At 37.2% G+C, this 22,805-nt stretch overlaps 1 protein-coding gene across 1 annotated transcript in view; it reads left to right on the top strand.

The window, feature by feature from the left end:
- LRP2 (LDL receptor related protein 2) overlaps nt 1–22,805 on the top strand; it is a 157,999-nt gene that overhangs the window by 56,851 nt on the left and 78,343 nt on the right. Inside the window, exons 17-33 of the mRNA XM_026084515.1 lie at nt 1,747–1,857; nt 1,975–2,088; nt 2,885–3,001; nt 4,091–4,234; nt 5,634–5,753; nt 8,109–8,237; nt 9,975–10,144; nt 12,373–12,596; nt 13,403–13,609; nt 15,362–15,564; nt 16,181–16,321; nt 17,252–17,455; nt 18,645–18,837; nt 20,043–20,168; nt 20,495–20,625; nt 21,391–21,528; nt 22,437–22,718. Of these exons, the coding sequence (XP_025940300.1) occupies nt 1,747–1,857; nt 1,975–2,088; nt 2,885–3,001; nt 4,091–4,234; nt 5,634–5,753; nt 8,109–8,237; nt 9,975–10,144; nt 12,373–12,596; nt 13,403–13,609; nt 15,362–15,564; nt 16,181–16,321; nt 17,252–17,455; nt 18,645–18,837; nt 20,043–20,168; nt 20,495–20,625; nt 21,391–21,528; nt 22,437–22,718 (2,754 nt within the window). The remainder of the gene's footprint in view (nt 1–1,746; nt 1,858–1,974; nt 2,089–2,884; nt 3,002–4,090; nt 4,235–5,633; nt 5,754–8,108; nt 8,238–9,974; nt 10,145–12,372; nt 12,597–13,402; nt 13,610–15,361; nt 15,565–16,180; nt 16,322–17,251; nt 17,456–18,644; nt 18,838–20,042; nt 20,169–20,494; nt 20,626–21,390; nt 21,529–22,436; nt 22,719–22,805) is intronic.

Here is a 22,805-nt window from a genome sequence, read left to right as displayed (position 1 = left end):
TTGCTGGGATGTCTTCTCTGATTCCAGACAGGGAGAAAGCATTGATGCCACAGTGAACAATAAACCATAGCCCAAATCAGTCCTTGCTTACCTTCTGAAAGCACAGAGTTAAGACTACAGAATTCATGTTGTTTCTGAAGCTTTCACTTTGTTGTTCATAAGCCCAACCCAAGCAAAAAATTCATGAGATGGCCGTGTTAAAAGGGAGTTTGAATGGAAAGTGGGCAGAAGGATGCTAATCATATTTAGGCCATGTGTTGGCATTGTCCATGCAGGCTTTTAGAACAGAAGTTCTGGGAACTAGTATCAGAAAGTAACAGGTATGAACTCTGTATCTGCAACCCTTGTTCTCTGCAACTACCTTTCCCTCAGTAGGCGCATACTGTTCTTACCTCTCAGTTGCTGACTCACATTAATGAAATGGAAATGAATCAACCAGAAAGTCTGGCTAGACCAGTGTGTGTGTATATATGTACATATATATATATATGTATATATATATATAGTGTCCACTGTATGTTATAGTGGACATCTGAGACAGCTGCTTATATTCTCACATTAAGAACTTCCTAAAGGGCAGTTAAAATCGTGTAAGCCTACTCAACAGATAAATTTAGTGGGAATATGATGATATACAGAATAGCGAAAGCAAGCAAAATAGTTTGCCACTGCCTGGAAGAATTGTGACTTTTCTGACTCCTGCTTGAGTGATTTCATAATCCAAGTTTTGAATTCATTTGAAGTGGTATGAATGAAAATGTGCCTACACAAGAGCCTGCTATTTCCACTTCAGTGACTTATATGGAAGTAAATTGGGATAAAAATTCAGACTGAAAAACTAAAAGGTGCAAAATGAAGTTTGATTATTCTGATTTTTGGATTCATTTACCTAGCTTAATAATTCACCTATACAGAGGAAAAGCTTCAGTAAATCCCACTTCTAAAAATAGCAATTACTTGCTTTTATACTGGCTGTTTGCCTGTAATAAGCAACTTTTTTCTAAATGGCAGCAAGCTAAGCTAAATTCAACTTCTCTTACTCAGCTGCTCTGGCACTGTACGTGCTTACTTTGTTGGATAGTTCCACTGAACTCACTGACTGTTTGTATGCATAAATATTTTCAGAATTAGTTTCAAGTTGTCTGAAATAATCCTTGTGTTATTCTGAGGAAGGGTAAAACAAGTCATGAAATCCAGAGGTCCCAAAGTGGCTTCTGAACTTGGGAGTTTAACATGCTAGGCTTAATTAGAACAAAACTGTAAATGCCTGAAGTCTCTGAATTTGAGACCTTACGAAATTCTAAGAGGGTCTGGTATCTGTAAGTTTCAGGAACTCCCTTTCTAGTTAAGCACTTTTATTCAGATCAATAAAATATACAACTGAGATGCAAGTAAAGAAAACAAATGATTAGTGCTTGCTCTCCTTTAGTATTATTTCATTTTCTGTCCCATAGTAAATTGTTTGGGTTACAAATCTTTTTGGGCTGGGGGAGAGCATCTCATTTCTCCCTAGTTTCTTGCAAGGTTTTGTAGCGTTTATGTAGACATTATTCTTAAATATCTGTTAGAGGAGATGGGTTACTGGATAAATGGGTTATTTTTCTGGAGTAGTATGGGAAGTTTTGTATTCCTTTTTTGTTTTTATATAAACCCAGATATACTGTTAACAATGGATATGTGTGACCAAATAATCATTATACTCTATAGTCTAATATTTGTGCTAATACGAAAGGTTTTCTTATGTAGGCTACCCAACATGTGAGCAGTTATCTTGTGCAAATGGAGCATGTTTTAATGCAAGCCAGCGATGTGATAGCAAAGTGGATTGCAGAGATTCTTCTGATGAAGCTAATTGCAGTAAGTACCACATGGAGAGTGATCCCAAATATACTTTATAGACTCTCTTTTTAAGGTAAGCATTGTAGCTTTTTGACGGATTCTTTCTGTTTCTTTCCGTGCTCAAATCTCTTTCAGCACATGGATGTGCCAGTACGCAGTTTCAGTGTGCTAATGGAGAATGTATCCCCCGAGCCTTTATCTGTGACCATGATGACGACTGTGGAGACAGGAGTGATGAAAAATCTTGCAGTACGATGGCTTTATTTAGTTTCTTTAAATACTTTACTAAGAACTAGTTCAAGTGTACAGCAGATAGCAAAAAAGTAGATTACTTGGCTGGACAGCCATTGAAATCTAGCCCTTATTCTACATGGACATATTTTTATGGAAAGATGAAATTATCACTGCTACTTTGACAGATGTTTTCCAAGTCAAATTTGCTGCCAAGTGCCTGGATGTGTGGTTGCTATTTGAATATGCTGGATTCAGTGACAGTTTGCTTTCTGACACACAGAAAGAAAAGCAGGTTGTTGTTCCACCAACATGATTTTTTTTGTCAGAATATTCCTCTTTTGTCTCTGTAGCTATGCTTGGCCCTTGGAGGATCCAGAAATGTCAGGGAATGTCTCCCAACCATAGAGGGCCTTGACRTCAATGTTCATTGTTATATGCTTTTTACTCTGTTTCTCTGAGTACTAGGGTACTTCTCTAGTGCAGATATCCTTACCTCCAGATGTCTTCAGTATCATCTTATTATGCCCACCTTCATGAACCTTGGTAATAAGGTGCTCTGCCTCTGGTTCCACAATTAATAGAGAAATGTAGCCTTTCTTTTCATTTGTGTAAAGAACCAGAGTACTCTAAAATAAAGTTCCTACTTAAAAACAGAGCAAAACAGCAATGTTTACAATACATATGAGATTTGGAACTGGCTCTCTTTTTTAGGGGAGACTATAAATGACTGTTTATCTTTCAGACAACTATTGCCATTTCTAGCTTTTTTGTCACTTAGMGTAAGTTGATTTACTGGTGTTTCTCTCCTTAGCTTATGCAACTTGCAGAGGCAACTTTTTCACTTGCCCAAGTGGCCGCTGCATTCATCAGAGCTGGATATGTGATGGAGATGATGACTGTGAAGATAATGAAGATGAAAGAGGATGTGGTATATGCTGATTCTAATTTCTTCTAATGATGACATTGTCAGAGGAAGACTTCACTAAGCTACTTTTGTGAAATTTGGCAGATGATGATGTCTTGTATCCATTTTCATTCTATGAAAACCTTAGAATTACATCTTTGCCTGTTTTTTTTTTCTACTTATGCAATATTCACTGCATTGTTGTGTATATAAGTTATTGCTGTGGTGCTGAGTATAGTGCAAATTAAATTTAGCCTATATGAACAGTAGCTTGTTCCTGGTTGACTTGATACCACCCCATGAAGCAYTGAAAAGTTTTTATTGACTTCCATAGCTGGGTGGAAAGCCCTCACAAAAGCCATAATTCTTACTGTGACCATTCTCACTGTAATAAAATTGGCTTTTCTGAAACTACTTTGAATAAATAGATTTCACAAACTATTTAGGAAGTTACTTAGTAATAGATTAGCTGAACTATTTGATTCTTCCTTTATTAGGCAAATTATTCAGATTTTACCTTCAGAAAATGGAAATTATAGGCATTAGGCCTAGTCAGAAAACTTTCAAACATATTGTTTGTAAAAGGTTATCTACTTTCTGTGGAAATTTTCAGGTTTTCCTTTCAAAGAAATGATGCTCCTAATAAAATAAATTGGTTCAGAGTGAAAAGAAGTAATTTTTTGCCAAGATTTGTCATGTGAGAAACAGAAATTTGAATGAATAGAAGTGTGGGGTTTTTTTCTTTCACTGGCCTTTTCTATGATAAGCATTCCAGAGATCCTTTGCTAGCATGTTTTGAAACCACAAAACTATTGTTCTGTTTCTGGTGCACCAGATAGTCAAAAGCTAAATGGTTTTACTGTTTCTAAGCAGGGAAAATGAAAGGTATTCATGTGTCTGCATGAGTATTGTTTGCACTGCAGTTTGAAGGAAAAAGAAAGATCATGACAAGGAAGAATGGAAGATGTTTTTTGTATAGTCTTTCCCAGCTGTGTGTAAGAACCAGAAACAGAATAATAAAGGATAGAGATGCTCTGGGAAGCTTTTAGGGAAGAAGTTCTAAGTATTATTTGAYGCATACTCCTCAGTTATTCTTGTTTCTCTTTTCCACAGAAAGTGGCCGCCACGAATGCTATCCGGGAGAGTGGGCCTGCCCTGGCTCMGGGCGCTGCATTCCAATCGGGAAAGTGTGTGACGGGGCTGCGGACTGTCCCGCAGGAGAAGATGAAACTAATGTCACTGCGGGCAGACATTGCAGTTAGTATTAGAATCAATAGCATACATGGATGGAATAGCAGATACATCCATATATACGTTTCTTTCTTGTCTCCTAAACAACATTGAAAATTTTGAAACTCACTATTTTTATTGGCACTGTTCTGACTGGATTGCCTGAAAAAGGCGTGTCTGCTGTGAACAGACCATTCCTTTGGAAATCCATATATGAAGTTTCACAAATAAGGATTTTAATTCCCTTTCCTTATCCCCAAATGTATTCAGGAAGGCAGGGAAAAATGGTCTCTGTGCCTTTTTAGTTTAAAAATCTGTGGTTTTTCCTTTTTATGAGCAAGAAGGACTGTTGTATAATAATCAGAACACAGGACTGAATTTGTGTATCCTGGGCCTTGGCCAAGTCACTTAAGTTAGAGTTTTCAAAATTCTCTTTTCAGCTTTGATATCTGGTTCTTCAGTTGGCATATACTGGGTTTTCTCTGTTGGAAGCAATGAACATGCATAATTCCTGCTAATTTCACTCTTATGAATGTTAATTCCCCTGAGAATCAGGCCCAGGGTATTTTAAATTTTCAAATTCTATGAAGATGAATATTCCTATTAAAAAATCTTTGGAATAGGAGGAGAGGAAAAAAATAATAGGCATTTAAACCTTATTATGGAGAAGTGCCTCTTACCTCTACTGAGTGGTATTGTTGTAACATCAGATGTAGGCTGTAAAAGAAGTGTTTAACAAGAAAAAGTGTTGGGAAAAGGAAGATGGAAAGGAAGGAGGAGGAAGTCAGCAGCAGCTCTACAATCATATTTGATCACCTGTCACTGAACTGTTCATTAGGCAGTAACACAAGGAAAGGAAGGAGTGGTGAAGAAATAGAGAAGTAAAGAGTAAAGAAGAGTTTCTCCATGGGCACAGCCCAGTCAATATATTCCAATATATTGGAATAATATAGATATTCATCTTAATATAATACAGTAGGTTATTTTTTTCTGCATGAAAAGTAAACGATGAGGTTATATTCCAATAGATGGAGCTCAAGGATGTGTGGTGCACAAGTAGGTCTTGTGGAACCAGAAAAATGTACTGTGCGTTGCAGATGGCTTCTTCTCTGCAGCTGTTTAYGTGGCGTTCTTACCAGTGGTGGTACTTTATAGCTGTTCATATGAGACTGATTCTTATCCATTAACTACATTCTCAAAACCTGTTATTAACATTAATCTTACTTCTGTCTTCCGTTTCCTTGACTGCGTGTATGTAAGCACACATGATTTTGTGGAACTTTAGCCATCATTTGTTTTAAGAAGCTGTTCCTTAAATTGTATATTCATCATAGAAAAGACCATAGCTTTGTAGCTGTTAGTAAGGCAAAGGTTCTACTGGTAATCGGTGTAATGATATTTCTGAACTTTTTCATTTCCTTTTTAGACATATCACACTGTGCTGCCCTGAGCTGCCAGTATCGCTGTCATTCTTCACCATCGGGAGGGATGTGTTACTGCCCTGCAGGATATATAATAAGTAGCAATGACAGTCGTACTTGCATTGGTAAGTAAAGTACAGTGATTGCAGATACCCAGTATCTTCTCACAGCTCATTGAGAAGCTTTGGATTCCAGGAACATGAGTAAGTTCTAAGTGATTGGATATACAGCAAAAAAATAAAATGGAAGAGTCAGCAAAATCTCAAGAGTCAGAAAAAGAATAAAACTGGAATGTCAGTATGATACGATGTCAGCTTGGTGAGATAGAAACAAGTCACAGAGAGGTCATAAAGGTCTTGCTCAGTAAGACCATTAAAGACATGGTGAGAGCATGATGATGTTTAAAAATATTTACTCTTGGATGGCTACTTTATTTTGAAGTCTGTGTTAAAGGTCTTTAAGTGGTTACCTCCAGGGATGCGTGTTGCTGTATGCCTGAAAAATCAGTTAATGATATCAGTGTTCGGTACTTCTTGGAAGTGACTATATATGAAGGCTGTAATTCATTGCACATTAAAAGGGTGCTTTATGTTTGCACTGTGGAATGGCTGTATATCCTGTGATGTATCAGTGTGTACATTATTTACATGTAAATGAAGACAGTTTGCTAGAATGTAAAAGTAAGTGAGGTATTCTGGCACTGCATTTTTATTCTGTAGCTGCTGTAAATTGGATACACACACCTTTGGTAGTAAAAACAATTTCTCTCAGTAACTGAAAATGCAGTAACTTCAGAATCATGGAGTTTAGTACTGCCTCACAGATACTTACCTAATTTCTTGGATGTTTTTTCAACCCAACGTATGGTGTGTGTGTGCTACTAACAGTATTCAAGGTGCTCAGTCTCTCATGAGACTTCTGTATTTTTGAGGGTGCTGGGTGGCCCAGTGCTATATGAGCTGCAGTGACACCAGGGACGCTCTTAGGAGGAATCAGTGTCCTGACTCCAGAATTCCTCCAGAATTTACTCTGTTCTTTCACTCTGATGCAGGAAGGACCCATTTGCCAACCTGGTGTATTTTCGGTGACTCTTTTGTTATTCTCCCTCACTGCCCTGTAAGCCCAGCTGTCTGAGTCTGGCTTGAAAATTTGAATCAATGTATTTTGATTTTGCAGAGATCTAAGGATATTTCTGTCGTGGGAGGAAAAGACTTGTCATCAGGAAATGGCTCACAGTCAGTAGTATATACTTCCAGATCTTAGTTTAAATGAATTTTATTGGTTTAAAGCCAGAAGAATTAAGCTATAGTGTTAGCAGAGTGTATTACTTTTCAAAACCATAATCTTTTCAATTTTTATTCTCCTTGTTTGCTTCTGGCTCACTGTATACTGATGGTTTTAAAATATATGGAAGCTGGAAAGCTACTGAGAATAACATCCTTTCAATACCAAAATGTACTGTCTAGGAAACACTTCATTTTCACTTTTGTGTCCACAAATGTTTAAAACCAGAAGTACTAGTAAGAAGAATATTTGAGATCTCATTTTCTCCTCTTCTGGATTAACAGTAGAATTGCAGGTTTCCAGCAATGTAATGTGGTACCAATTGTGCTCACAGGTTTTCAAGTGAAGGAGTTTAAACTTTTTAATGTCAAAACCGTGTCTAAGTTCGTGTTGGATATCTCCTGGATTGTAAATAAACATGGATGGGATGAGACACCAGAGTGCTTAGATCTGTTGTTTCTTTTTTAAGTTAGTTTTTAAAAAATCCTTTTTTTTTTTTTTWAAGGAGACTAGTTAGATGGTTTATAATTTTGGGACTAAAATATTCTGCAGCAACCCAGGAAATTTCTTATAGAGCACATCTCAGAACTTGCTGGGTTTTCCTAGCTGCAGACTACACCTATATGATATTCTGCATGCTCAAGTGAACTTCTTTGTTTCTACTTYGTGCTGTCTGGTCTGCAGCCAACCGTTAATTGGAAATCAGACACCTGTGTTAGCATGGTACTGAGTCGAAGCTAATAAACACTGCCTTTTAGCAGGCTTATTAGCTTGAGCTCAGTACTGTACTAACGTATAGATATGGCTCTGGTTCAGAGTGGGCTTAAATCCAGCCAGGTGTGTTTGTGTACAAAGTGTACTTGTGTCTGCTGCAGCAAGAATACTACATAGACGTGTTCTGTGTTGTGGAAAGTAGACAATGACATCCCTTCCCTTAAATGATTTTTTCCTCCTCTCCTTACAATTTTGTTTTTTATTGGGCAGGTCACTGAGCAGCAGATACTGGTTGTTTTCTTTTCCAGAAGAAAAAAATTGAAACATTTGTGAAAAAAGCTACAAAAACCTCCTTTCCCATTGCCATACATTTGCAAACAGATATAAAGCAAGCAGAGAGGACGAATCTGTAGCTTGCCAAGTATGATGACATCCCTTTTATGCAGAGCATTATTTATAAGTATGCCTTATTCACTTAACAGATTTTGATGACTGCAAAATGTGGGGTGTCTGTGACCAGCTGTGTGAAGATCGTGTGGGACATCACCAGTGCCACTGTGTGGAAGGTTATGTCCTAGAGAATCATCGGCACTGTCGAGCCAACACTTCGGGTTAGTGTGCAGCAGTGCAAGAGTCTCTTACTGCTGTTGGACTTAGAGTAGGTAGTGCTGAAGGTGGGGCAGTTTGCAGGGTTATGCTATATTACTGTGATTTTAACTCAACTCAGTCACTAGGGTCTTGCGGTCAGAACAGCATTCAGATCAGTAGATATCAACAAGAGACTCTGCGTGTGCTGGGGTCTGCAGGCTGGTGGAGCTGGCTGGCTCAGCAGGGCTTTCTCTCCCCAGAACTGTGGCTCCTGGGCTCCAGCTCTCTCTCAACATTCCCAACTGCCCCTGAGCTGGGAGCTCCTCACTAGAGCCCCCCTTTATAGAGAGGAATTCTTGCTCCTGTGGCAGGCAGTTTCCTGGCCTGCTGACTGGGGAACTCAGTGGGAGCAAGAAGTCAGGAAACCTCGCTTTTCTTAGAACTGTGCCATGCAAGAGGAAGGTTTTGCTGAATTGTGAGCTCAGACGCTTGCCTGTGAGAGAAAGCACGGCTTCTAGTTCCCAGAGCATGAACTCTGCAAGAACGCTTGCCTCACACAGAGTGTGGTTCCCCATCAACAGCAGGCAACTGGTCCTGGTTGTTCGCCTCATGCTCTGTTCTGACAGCAGGCGCTGGGAAGCCGTTCTTTGTGGAGATGTAATCACCTAACGGGCTTTTGTGTGAGGCAGGTGTTCCTGCCTACAGGAACTCAGGGGGAATGGGAATCCCTGCCTGACATAGCTGATTAGCAGTCTTGCTTCTGTGCAAAGCATGAACTGCCCAGTTCCCTCCCCCTTCCCTCCTTCTTCAACCACTTCTACAGAGCAGTTGTCATCTTGCAATTTTCTAAGCATGTTCTCAAAAATATGAAATTTTTGGAGTTAATGAAGTATGCTTGACTGTATTAGACATACATAGGATATGCCAGCACTAGGAAAGATTATTCTGGTTCTTGAAAAGCTCTGTATCTTTCATGAAAAGCTTTCCATTCAAACTGATTGTGACTTTTGAGCCAGTGGGTTGTTTGTAGAGTGTAGATTTTGTTATCATACTGTTGTGGAGTTCCTACCTGCTCTAAATCATTTTCCCTGGATTCATTTTTACTTTAATTGGAGAGATGAATAGAATTTGGACTTTAATATATTCTTCTCAGACATGCATTAGGCCTGTCAACAGGCACCTACTTTGAAAGTGAGCTTTCCTTCAAAGACTTACTGGAGTCTCTCTGCTATGGTAAGATACAGCAAAGATCTGATGAGATCAGAGAATGAAGAAGATRGGATAGAGTGGTACATAAAAAGATAAGGAAGATGGTCTGTATGCTAGAAGCAAAGAATATCTGAATCTCATAGGGCAGAAAAATCTTATGAAAGATTATACTTTGATTAAAGGAGATAGAGCAAGGAAATAGAAAGGAATGAGAAGTCGTCTTCTGGAGTATAGATGCACAGAGGTTTTGTAAAAGTTTTACCCAGCAGAGTTTTAAATATATGTTCCTGCCTGGCTTGCTCCAAGACTGTAAACCAGTCTGACAATCACCATTAACATTCAGTATTTAAAAGAGTGGATTTTCCAAGGTGAATGCTGTGGTGCAACTTGCAAGACAAATCAAAGCAAGTAAGTACACACAAAAAGATTTATATAGTTTGTAGCCTGAGCATCTGTTTAAACCTTTGTGTTCAGTACATAGTGTGTAAACGTTTCAATGGCATAATAGCTTGATTACAGAGTAATTATATCTTTGTCATCCTTGCTTTCAGCTGGTGTTGCATCAATTATTTTTTCCAATGGCCGTGATTTATTGATTGGAGATCTTCATGGAAGAAGTTTTCGTACTTTGGTACAGTCGCAGAATCGTGGAGTTGCAGTTGGAGTGGACTTTCACTTTTACCTGCACAGAATCTTTTGGACTGATACGGTACAAGATAAGGTGGGTAGAAATTTCAAGAAGAATGTTTTTTTTTTTTTGTGTATGTGGAAGTAGAGAACAGCCAGGAGCAGAATGTGTTGATAGCCTTTCATTTTTGAGAGCAGAACCTGACTGTATTTTTGTTTTCTAACAAAAAAGGTCCTTGAAATGTTTTATGTTAATGACTGCGTTTTTCAAGCTATACTATTACATGTGACATATTAAACAAAGAATGCTTTTAGATGGGAATGTCTTGAACAACTTTTAATTTTATTTGAGATGGAGTCCAAAAGACTAATTAAGAGAAATAGTAGACATTCTTTGAAAACCGGACAAATTTTTCTTGGTAATTTTTTGAAACATGATCATTTAAAATGTAAAACCTGTCTGCCTTCCAAGATGATAAAAATCAGATTTCTTCATATGCTCCAAATGGCACTGTAATTGAGCTTGGATAACAAATATTGACAGTATTTTGTGTAATGAGTGAATATTTTGTTACTTTTTTTTTAAAGAGGAAATATTTTAGATTCAAAGTAGGGTAAAACAGAGTAATTTTCAAAAATCAGTCTGGAGACCCATTGAAAAGTTTGACTTAACCTTTTCTGCCCAACTTCAGTGAAACAAAAAGAAGTCCCAGGTCAAATGCTGAAACTCCAGAAACTCCATGTTGATCGTCATGCAGAGAAAAGGAGAAGCCATGGCCTGCTTCCTGCTGGCACCATATAGAGATGAATTTGGCATCACTGTCATTATGAACCTATGCGTAAACTGCAAACTAGTAGTTCCACTGCAGAGCCGTGTTGATTTTAGTGGAAAAGTTCTGCATGGCCATCAAGTAGGACAGTATTCGTCCATGCAGTTTTTGATTTGTTCACAATTCTGGTATTCTCATTTTTACTGCAGTAGGTTCCCATTGTTGTAATTGCATTGACAATGGTTGAATTAAATCAGGGTCAAATCTGAACTTTCATGAGAAAGGAGATTTATACTGTCTCTGTAGAAGATGGAAATAAAAAGTAATACGGGTTTTTCCACTGCATACCCCACGTGGCTAGGAGTGCCTTTTTATCTGCCCCAATGCAGCTAAATCCTATTTAATTAATTAGGATTAATTAGTCTAATTCAGTCATAATTAGAACACCTAGAACAAAGCAACAGCAATAAGAATATTCATCTATGATGAGTATCTCCACCCTTATGTCTTATAATAAGTATATTATTAAGATTCTTTTGGTTGTCTTCTTTTTTTTAAGAATAAGAGGTAAACTAAAAAATAAAATTACAGGTTATATTCTGTATCGTCCTTATCTCATTTAGTGTACTGTCTGCTAACTTAATGCCCATAAACTCTTCTGTCACAAGGTTTCCAAAAAACRGAATAGATGATTAGATGGTTTGCTAGATAAATATTCTTCAGGCCCAGGTAATAATAAAAATTACATGACCATTTCAGCTCTTCTTTTTCTTGCGTATATTTACTTGTGGTGACCTGTAATTTCATTTAAATACATTTTAAACCTCATACTGTTGTTCCAAAAAGGATAATCATTCCTAATTTCTTATATTACACAGTGTCATAATTACATGATTATTGCGTATTATAGAATTATCGCATTTATAGTATTTGCTTCATGTAGCTGTGAGCTTCCTTTTAAGATAACAATGCTATTTCTCCTTGAGCATGATGCTTTTAAAATTGGGCCTAAGTAAAGGAGAACAAAAACAATGCTGGGTCTTCTCCTTTCTGTTAAGAAAGAATTTTCCTTTCCTTTCTTCAATTTGCGAAGTAAATTTTCCTTGCAATTTCCCCTCCATGGCTGGTGTGGTAAGAGCTCCCCCTCTTGTTTCTGGACACTGATTAGTGCTTTGCTAAAGCATGTTCATTTGTTTTAAATTAGTGAAAATACTGTTTTTCACAAGGTTCCAGAAAAGCAAGATACCTTTACTTTGTCTTTTTTTTTAATCCAGCAATGTGCCATGTCTGTGAAAGCACAAGGCTGTTTCAGTCTGTTACCTTGTCTATTTTGCAGAAATGATAGTGGAAGATAAGCTCCCCGGATTTTTTGCATTTGTTTCCAAATTTTTGCAAAAAGTCAAGCCAGGGAATAGCTTAGTGGGTAACCTGGTCATATCTAAAGGTCAGTTGTGGACCTGTGCTCAGTGTGATGATAAAGGGCAGGTGCCACATGACTCATATGATTAGCAAAACATCTTGTGAGTAGTGTCAATATTTGTATTGTTTTCAGGTTTTTTCCATAAATATTGATGGCTCTGAAATCCAAGAAGTTTTAAATGTTTCAGTGGACACACCTGAAAATCTGGCAGTGGATTGGGTTAACAATAAATTATATGTGGTCGAGACTAGTGTGAACAGAATAGATATGGTTAACTTGGATGGAACAAACCGTGTCACTCTTATTGCTGAAAATCTGGGAAATCCTAGAGGAATAGCACTTGATCCAACTGTTGGGTGAGTAATTCTGTGAAATAATGGCAAAAGATGTCAGAAATTCCTTTATTCACATGCAAAAGAAAGCAAAGTAAGAAATAGCTCAGGGTGRTCTTTGGAATCGAAGTCTAAAATGGTTTGCACATTTACATATACTTTTCTGCACCTTAAATTGTTTGCTATGGCAGGGCTGTGCGATGCTTTTATTCCCAGAGTTAAGAATCTGTTTTATGGCTAGAGTTGTATGTGCATGAGCAGCTGCCTTTGAAAACAGGGGAACTGTGGGACTGCAACCAAGAGTAGAAGTTATCTTGAAAGATTTCTGTTGTGATACCATCCACAGACATCCTGCTATATGAAATAAAGCAGTGGGGTAAAGCCTGAGAAGTTAGTGTTTCCCCACTCTTCAGAAATATATATGAGCTCCAGAAATGGATATGAGCCATGAAAACTTGGTTCCTCAGAGGATGCAAAGAAGAGTTTCATGCACTTTATAGTGACAAATGCTACTTTCAAGACACCTGTGTTTGTCACTGGTTTATTTCTGGCAATTGGCTTAAGTCTGTATTTTACGAAGAACACCCAAAGTGTCTGAGGTCTTTTGGGTGAAAGCATAATTCTTGCTAGATTTGTTCTATAATAGAAAAAGCAGGCCAATTCTTTGGCAGGAGGCATAAAATGTGTTTTTGCTGTATGCCGACTGAAAATCAAGCTCTGTCCTGCAAGTATGCTGGTTTTAAATAATGAAACAGTTTGCAAATTCCATGTAAGATGTGGCTTTTTTGTAAAATCTTAAGAAACATGGGACTTTTTTTTTTCCTTTATAGTTACTTATTTTTCTCAGACTGGGATAGTCTTTCTGGTGATCCTAAAGTAGAAAGGGCCTTCATGGATGGTACAAACCGACAGGATTTGATAAAAACAAAATTAGGTTGGCCTGCTGGAATAACACTGGATATTGTATCAAAGAGGCTTTACTGGGTTGACAGCCGCTTTGACTACATTGAGACTGTAACTTATGATGGGCTTCAAAGGTAGGAGAAATATTATTCCATGTTATTTCTTACAGGTATACTGTTTTTACCATATCTAGTTCAAAGGAAGACTTGTCTAATAAAATGAGATTCATAAAAGACCAAAATTACAACATAACTTGAAAGTGATACATGTTAATGTATATGGTGTCTTACTACTTTTAGAAAATCCTTAATTCCTCCATTATCTTTTGTCCTGTTTTTACCTTGAATTACCTATTGCACTTCTTTTAACAAATGTACTATTTTATATAGCCCACCACTATAATATACATTTTGATAGTGTTTGCTTTTTATTATATTTGAAGAGTATGTATTGTCTTCCCGCATCCCTTTTTTACATTATTTTCTTGAATTTATTTAAAACGTTCATCTCCTAAACACCCCATTGTGTAATGGATATTAAGTGCTTTGGGTTTTGCTCTTTTTACAACACTTTAAACCTCATTATAAATCTTCACTGTTAGAAATTAAGTTATCACTTACACTGTTGTGATGCCAGAGAAACTCTATCACTTTCTATATGAAAGCGTTCAGGAAAAGAGTTGTTGCATTTTTATGGGACTACTGCATAAAGTGTAGTGTTTAGAAGCCTGCTTATTTCTCTGCATCTGTGATTACAGTCTCTGTTACTCAATGACAAGAGAACAACTGTTCACTCTCTACTTACCTCTTACATATTGTCTTGAAAAACAGTCCTTTGCTCAGTTGACAAATTTTTTGCTCAATGTATTCTTTCACTTACAAGAGAACATTTTTTATAAAAATGGTACCTTCAATTTACTCCTTTTCTGTATTTTTCAAGGCTGTTTTCAGGGTTTGGTATTGCAAGAATGTCAGGTGTTTAGAAAAACCTTTGGCTTTTGGAGATAAAAACTTAGCAGTTATTGCAACACCAAAAATCTTACTTTAAGGTAAAAGTGGTACAAGTGTGCAAGAATCAATGACATGGTCTGCAAACAGTTTTAAAACAAAATTTATGTCCTCTTGTGTCACATCTCCAATGCCTGCAGCATACATCTTAATCACTCTGGAACCTGTCAGAGGTGTAGAATTCAACTGATTTGTAGACCTTCCTTCATGATGCCAAGAGAATAATATCGTAGTGTATTGAAATGTTTTGTCTGAGGACTTGCTTTATCTCCTTGAAGTCTGTCTTTATCTCCTAATATTCATCCAAAAATATTGTTGTAATTTCTTGCATAGAATAGATACAATTTATTATCATTTGATTTTCTTCAGTTTTTCATGGGTGATTGGTTCAGGCCTCTGTTGTCTTTGTTCCATACGTCTTTGTCTGTTTCTGCAGACAATGTTTGTTTGTTTTGTTTTGTTTTTTTTAAAACTTAGTGCAACCATAAATTTTTTACATTCAAGGCTTCTTAAATATTTTGAATTTTTACAGATGTCTTTGATTTCCTCTCTTTGGCCTCTCTCTCTATTTTTCTCTCACTGAATTGTTTTTGTTTTCCATTTTTGATTCCTCTTCTTTATTCACTGTGTATTGGCCTGTTTTTTCTGGGAAATTTCTAACATTTCTGATCTGTCCATTTTCACTGCTGTATGTATGTTTAGCTTTATGTCTTTTGTTAGATTTTACCTTTTCCATTTGTGCTTTGGCTGCTTCTATCTCTAATAGAAGCAGAAGCTAATGAATGAATTAATAATCCTGTATATTTTCCTCTGATATCAAAATGAAGTTGTTTTCTAGATAATATTTTGTAAATAATTTATAAAACATCTTTATAACAGGAGAACAATAGCTCATGGAGGCTCACTGATTCCTCATCCATATGGAATAACTTTATTTGAACATAGTGTTTATTTCACTGATTGGACCAAAATGGCAGTGGTGAAAGCTAACAAGTTTTCAGAATCTAACCCTCAAGTGATCTACCAGTCTTCACTAAGACCTTATGGAGTGACTGTTTACCATGCTGCCAGGCAGCCATATGGTAAGGCAACAGATTATTAAGGGAGGTTTAGGAATTATCTTACCTAGAGTTGGGTAAAAACCATACGAGACTGTTATGTTTTCTCTAAAGAAGTGATAACTATGATGCATAAATTTATAGGACTGATTTTTATCACACAGTGCTTTCATCCAGCTCCTGCAGCTAACAAACTGTCAAATACAACATTTAAAAGCAGGGCTTACTAAATGTGTTGATATTTGGAAGAGTCAAATCTGTGCTTATAAGCAGTTTCAGACTTTCCTTCCTCCCTGCTACAATGAGGGAGTAGTTGGAAAATGTTAACAGTTGAATGTATTGTTTGTGAGATATATTTATGAAGTATGTATGTATGCAAAAAACTATAGCCCAGCTATGGGCTCCAGGCTACGTGCTGAGTATCTCTGGACAGTGCTGAACCCCTAGAACGCTGCTTAGCTCTACTGGGACTTCAGTGCATTCCAGGATTGAACTGGTGTTCTATGATTTCTGTGTGATGCAGCTCCCACAGGGGTCTGTATGATTTATTGTGGATGCTGAAAAAAATCCTGAAGAATCAAAAAAATGATGCCATTAGGTTAACAGATGAAGATTTAATCCTATCCATACTATTTTCCAGTAAGAAATCCTTGCGGAAGTAATAATGGGGGATGTGAACAGATCTGTGTTCTCAGCCACAAAACAGATAATGATGGACTAGGTTATCGCTGTAGATGTATACTGGGCTTTGACCTACATGTAGATGGACGGCACTGTGTTGGTAAGAAAATGCCTTATTGTTGTTGGAAGTAGCACTATTCCATTAGCTTTAGAAAAGAGTTATTTCTAGAACCTCCTTTCTCTCTTCAATAGCATTGTGGCCAAGACATTCATGTTTTTCTTCACAACTCTTGTTGACGGCTCTAGATATAGTCATTTCAGCCATTGTTCATTTCAAGCTGCAACATCTTAAACTCACCACCTTCTATGAGCATTTAAAAAAGTTAGACATGGAATATGTCTAGACAGTTGTATGATTCCATGGATGCTTGCTAATGTGCAGATTTTGCATTATTTTGAACATGTAACCCCTGGTCACCTGTAAGAGTAACGTCCAGAATAGTTTGGTCTTTCTCCTGTTGAACACATTTGGCAAGAATACCAGATTCAGTCTTGGGGTTGTGTGCTTCCATCAGCAATCTGCTGCTTCCTGTTGGCGTGCAGAATTGTCACTGATGGAGGGTTTACCATGTATATCTACTGGCAAATTAAGCTGAATATGTTGTCTCTGTACTTTACTATTTGACCATGCAGCTATACTTATTGCCAGCTCAGTTATGGTCTGGTTATATGGAGGTTCCATAAAGCCCATAAGTTAATTTTTGTACAGATAATTTGTAAAGAGGTCAGCACGGAACAATATTGCTGTTTTCACAGGGATAATGTTTTCTGTAAAGGGTCATTAGGATCACAGTAGTAATACAAGAGGAAGACATGGCCGCATCACCTAATATTCTGGGTTAGGCTTTCTTTTTCTTCTGGTTTGTTTTTTAGGTCCTTTTATATTTAAATTCATTTTTGTTTGTTCTCTCCCATTCTTTCTATTTCCAGGATATTAGTGTTGCCAAAGGAAAATAAAGCTTTATAGTTAATGCTCACCTGTCTGATCCTGTAAATAAACAAAGGCTGTGTTTGTTTTTTTCTTTTGCAGCTGTGCAGCAGTTCCTGCTCTTTTCATCCCAGCTGGCGGTGCGGGGAATCCCATTCAATCTCTCCACCCAGGAAGATGTGATCATCCCCATAACAGGGAGCCCTTCATACTTTGTTGGAATTGACTTCTGTGCTCAGGATGACACCATATTTTTTTCAGACACAAGTAAAGACATAATCTATAAACAGAAAACTGATGGTTCAGGTGAGAAGCATTGTTAAGAAGTGTGGAGTAATTGTGGTAAGGCGAGTAGAATATGTATTTTTAAAAAGCAGTAGAAAAAGTCACATCCCAAGATATGCAGAAAATTTTCAGTAATCTGGGAAATGTTTGACAGAAATGTTTGTTCAGCTTGTATTCAGGGCATTAGGAAACATGTCTTTTACAAAAGCTTAAAAAGATACAAAGTTGCCAAGGGTCCTTTCACTTCCTGAAAACATCTGCACCGGCTGACTTAAATTTTGCCTAGGTTTCTCCTGAATAGCAGTACACTGCTGCAGTCCTTACTTGTGCAAAGCATGCACTCGGATCGATTTCTTTTTCTGTTTTGTCTCCCATCTTTCCATTATAGATGTGCCCAGTGATGAGTAATAAGCCCCACTTATTGAGACTCCTAAGCATTTCTTAGATGCAGATACTGAATAATAATAAATCTTACTGTGATTCTGCTATCCACAGGCTGTTTCTCCTGCTCTTTGACAAACCTGCTGAATGTGCTTGGGAATGAACTATTTGTAGCACTTCTCACCACAAGTGTTTGCCAGCATCAGTCAGTTCATCCAGACTATTATGCCTTTCAGTAGGATGAAATTTAGTTTCTCTTTTTTATTTCCCTGTCTGAAGAGCACAATATTTGTCCCCATACTGTAATATAGAAAAAGAACATTACAACTATGAAATTTTTGGGAGTTCCATTTGTGGCAGTGTGAAGAATATTTCTGTCTAATTTGTAATAATGATCAAATGTATATTAAGTCAGCATATAGCCTTCCTGAGCTTGCTTGGTGCCTTGGATCAGAGTAATGGTAGACTACAGCTGACCTTCACTGTGTAAAGAGTAGGAAGATGCTGAGGAAGATGTAACTAAGGGACCAAAAGATGCACTGTCCTTACTGACCTTCATTCAAAAAATTCCCTTCAGTGAAAACTGAGTGACAGATTTCTATCTGCTCTTCTTTGGCTAGTCTTTGTTTCTCTTCTGTTGAGTTTGTGCTCCTGAATCATATACCTCCTTCACCTGGAACACTTTGTCCTTAGACATTATGTTAAGGTAGCACAGAGGCAGCATTTTTACCAAGGGAAAACACTAGTTTTGTGATCAGAATAATGCATTCATACTATTTCCTCTGTTCCTAAACATTTACAATCATTACATGTGTGTTGTAAATTTTAGGAAGAGAAATCCTGACAGCTAATAGAGTGGAAGGTGTTGAAGATTTGGCCTTTGACTGGATCTCAAAGAATCTATACTGGACAGACCCTCGATACAGGAGCATTAGTGTGATGAGGCTGGCAGATAAATCTAGACGAGCTATTGTTCAGAATTTAAATAACCCTCGRTCAATAGTGGTTCATCCTGTTATCGGGTAAGTTTAACTTTGCTTCTCGCTTGAAACACTATGAACAATTCTATGGTTTAAGCAAAATTGGTGAGGTTATATTTACATTCCTCTCTGGATTTCTGGTAGGATTTGTGTTCCTTTTCAAAATGCCATCTCTTTTCATTTCTCCCTTCTGTGTTCTTTTTTTCTTTTTTTTCTTTTTTTCTGTCTCAGGATTCAACACCCAGAGGAAAGGGCAAAGTGATGCAGATTCCGCGTGAATGAAGTACCCAGAAGAATTATCTTTAAAAGCACCTGTTTTTGTCTTTTACTTTTGTCTGTAGATAAACAGCCAAAAGAACTTTGTTTGTATCACGTGGACAAGAAAGCTGTTCCTTGTAGTTAAAAGATAGAGTACCATAACTTTCTTTTAATACACTTTCAGTTCCCAGAATACTAAATAGTTCTTCTATTTTTTATCTGAATTACCAATTCTGAAACATATTAGATACTGTTGTCTTTATTTGGCACAGACCTTAAAATATATGTTTCTGTATGCATAAGAAGCAGCTCTTTTTCTTTGATGGGAATACTTAACTTCAATGTAACTTTGGTATGGCCAACATTTGGCCATGCCAAAACAGTGTTTCTTTTGCAGTATACTTCAGCTTCCTAACACCATACTACAGAATTTCTTAATTATTTTTGAATATTTAATTTTCATGTTTAGTAACAATCACCTGGCCAAATACACTATCTTCTGAGAATATTTTCAAGAATAGTGTTGATCTTGGTTCCTTGGGATCCTAACTTTTTTTTGTTCACTGCCTTGTAAAGTTACTTAACACTAGCCTCAGATCTTTGTCTGTAGGAATAAGTCAAAAGGATCAAGAGAAAATTCTTTGTAATATTCATGCTTATTTGCAAGTATTACCTGGAGGATGTATCATCTTTTTGCTTGGTTCTTCTTCCCTGACAGTAATTACATTAAAACCATAACAGTTTTAACACAGATATGGACATACTATGTCTAAAGGAACAAACCACTTCCAAAGACCAGAAGTTGTTATACACAGGATAAATGCTGTTAGTACCACTACTGCTTGAGGAAGGAACCAACACAAAATTGTATTTTTTTAAGATCTGTGAAAATGTGGTACGAATAAGAGTGTTGATGCCGCTCATGTGTTTGGTCTGTTAAATATATTATATTAGTGAGTTATTGTGTCTTCTGACATGTGTCTTTTCAGGTATATATTCTGGACAGATTGGTTCCGTCCTGCTAAAATCATGAGAGCCTGGAGCGATGGTTCCCGTGCCTTGCCAATTGTGAATACAACGCTAGGCTGGCCTAATGGCCTAGCCATTGACTGGGGGTAAGAATGATACAGGGGGAAGATGGAGAAGCTTTCTGAGCAAAAGCGTTTCTTCCTTTAAACTGTTAGGGATTAAAAATAAAGGAATTGTGTCAAATTATATGCACTGGCACTGTGACACTCTCTCGTTGAAGACCTTATTTTTCAGTTTGTTGAAAAACCTGTAAAATTCAATTCAGTTCTCAGAAATCTTCCTCTGCCTCCCTTCCCGCCCGCCCCCCCCCAGCCTCCTAACAGATTTAAGATTATTGTTTTAGAAAATGTTAGTCCTGCCTAATGATCATAATATGTCATTTGAAGAGATACGGCATTTTCATTATTTTTAGTACTCTAAGACTGTACTGGGTGGATGCCTTTTTTGATAAAATTGAGCATAGCACCTTTGATGGCCTGGACAGACGAACACTTGAACGTATCACTCAGATGACTCACCCATTTGGCCTTACTATTTTTGGAGGTAAGTCTGGCATTGAAAAATATGATCTATTACAATTCCAGAATTTTTTCATGTCATGATGTGTGAATATGTGAGACAAAATAATATGGTTTTTGTAAGACAGCTTTTCTCATTTAAAAAAATCACTATTGAAAGCTTTCGTAATGAGATACATTTAGTGCTGCTTGCTTTTATACGTATTTGAATTTAAACCATTTGAGGCAGATCAGTTAACTCTTTTACTGCAACACTGCAGATACGCTGTACTAAGAATCACACCTTCCAGGATGGGCTGGTTGTGCAATAGCTAGACAAACAAGATAAATCACCTTTCTAACAGTGATCAGCATTTGAGAATTTTATTAAATGCACGTAGAGTTTATAATTAGATTTATGTTGCCTATGAAGAAGGGTATCAGCATCTGACCCCTTTTGATATGCAAAAATCTCTTCAATATATTCAAATATTTTCTGGAAAGTTGTCTTAAGGAATGATTTTAAAAATTCTCTCAGAACTTGAAATATCACTAGGGTCTGTTAAACCTCACTATAAAAGGAATCTGAGATAGCATGTTTTTTCTGAGTTAGATTTGCCTCTGACTGAAGGATTCAGTTCTGCTTTGTTAGTGGTAAAAGTCAGTTTGTGCTGTCCTTTCTTATTTTTCGGGAAATAGAGAAAAATTACTAAATTTACATGAAAAGCCCTACAGTTTTATCTCATGATGTTTTGACCTTTTCTATCATATTGCACTGTAACTGTTATGTGTTAAATGTCTTTCAAAACAGGTTATGCCTATTTCACTGATTGGAGACTTGGTGGAATAGTTCGAGTAAGGAAGTCTGATGGAGGAGAAATGACTATTATTAGGAGGGGTATTAGTAACATTATGCATGTTAAAGCATATGATGCTCATTCCCAAATAGGTAAGCTCATTTGTTGCAAGCATGAAAGACGTGAGGTAGGGAATAAGAAATAAAATGTTAGGACAGTAGGTTTCCTCTCTCAATTTTAAAGATGGCTTTACTGAATCATGGTTGTGACATGCTGGGGAGGCAGCAGAGACACTTGCAGTCATTGGTGATGTATTTCAATGTTTTGGGACTGCATGCAGTTTTCCTCCACTTCGTCTGTTACTTTATTTAATAACTTTGTAAAATTAAATTATGATTTCATTGTATTCTGTGTAATTTTATCACCAATTACAGCCTTCTATTTCTCTTTTTCTGGTAGAAGTTCTAGTTAAACTGAACTACTTATTTTGAAGAATTGGGTAAACATTTATTAATAAAACCACTATTCTTAAAGTAGACACCATGCATAAGGCTCTAATTTTTTATTCTTTTTACTCAGCTGAACTCTCTGTGTGTAATGATCTAAACCGAGGATTTGATATTGTAGTTAATTTAGTAAAACACCCAGTGCACTTGTCAAACAAGTGACCAAACCGTGTGCTAAGGCTCACTACTTTTCTGGTGTCCAAATATTGGTCAAATCCTCAAGCCCGTCTGAGGCAAAGGGCCTTGTTTGCTGTAGTGTACTTGTTTCCAGGCAGCTGCCAGGGTTGGACCAAAGCTAGTAGTATGTTGTTGGCTTCCTTGGACATTTCTGTTGTTGGAGATTATATAGAATGGGGGACATGATTATGACGTGTTACTACTACAGTGATTTTCTTAATGTCAGTGGACTTGATCTTATTTTACAGTGTGAGGAAAACCAGAATTTGTTACAGTATTTTTCTGTAAAATGTTCTTTTACATTTACTGTGCATTTTTAATAGTTTTCAAGCTCTTATCAGTACTGCATATGTTGATCTGCTCTATCACTTTTTAAGGTTCTAACTACTGTAATAGAGGAACAAACCCCAATGGAGACTGCAGCCATTTCTGCTTTCCAGTACCTAATTTTCAGAGGGTTTGTGGTTGTCCGTATGGCATGAAGCTGGCTTCAAATCAGTTGACATGTGTCGAAGATCCATCCAATGAGCCACCAACTTTGCAGTGTGGCTCATATTCATTTTCCTGTGGCAATGGAAGATGTGTGCCTCGACACTATCAGTGTGATGGAGTTGATGATTGTCATGATAACAGTGATGAACAAAACTGTGGTTCTTTAAGTAAGCAATCCCTGTAATTTACAGTTAATACTTGCTGCTTGAAGTTCAGAAAGTTTGATGGGTCAGTCTGATTTCCTTGGAATAATC

Source organism: Apteryx rowi, unplaced genomic scaffold (genome assembly GCF_003343035.1).
Source record: "Apteryx rowi isolate R43461 unplaced genomic scaffold, aptRow1 scaffold_645, whole genome shotgun sequence".
NCBI lineage: Eukaryota > Metazoa > Chordata > Aves > Apterygiformes > Apterygidae > Apteryx > Apteryx rowi.
This window is presented reverse-complemented; position numbering and strand designations above follow the sequence as displayed.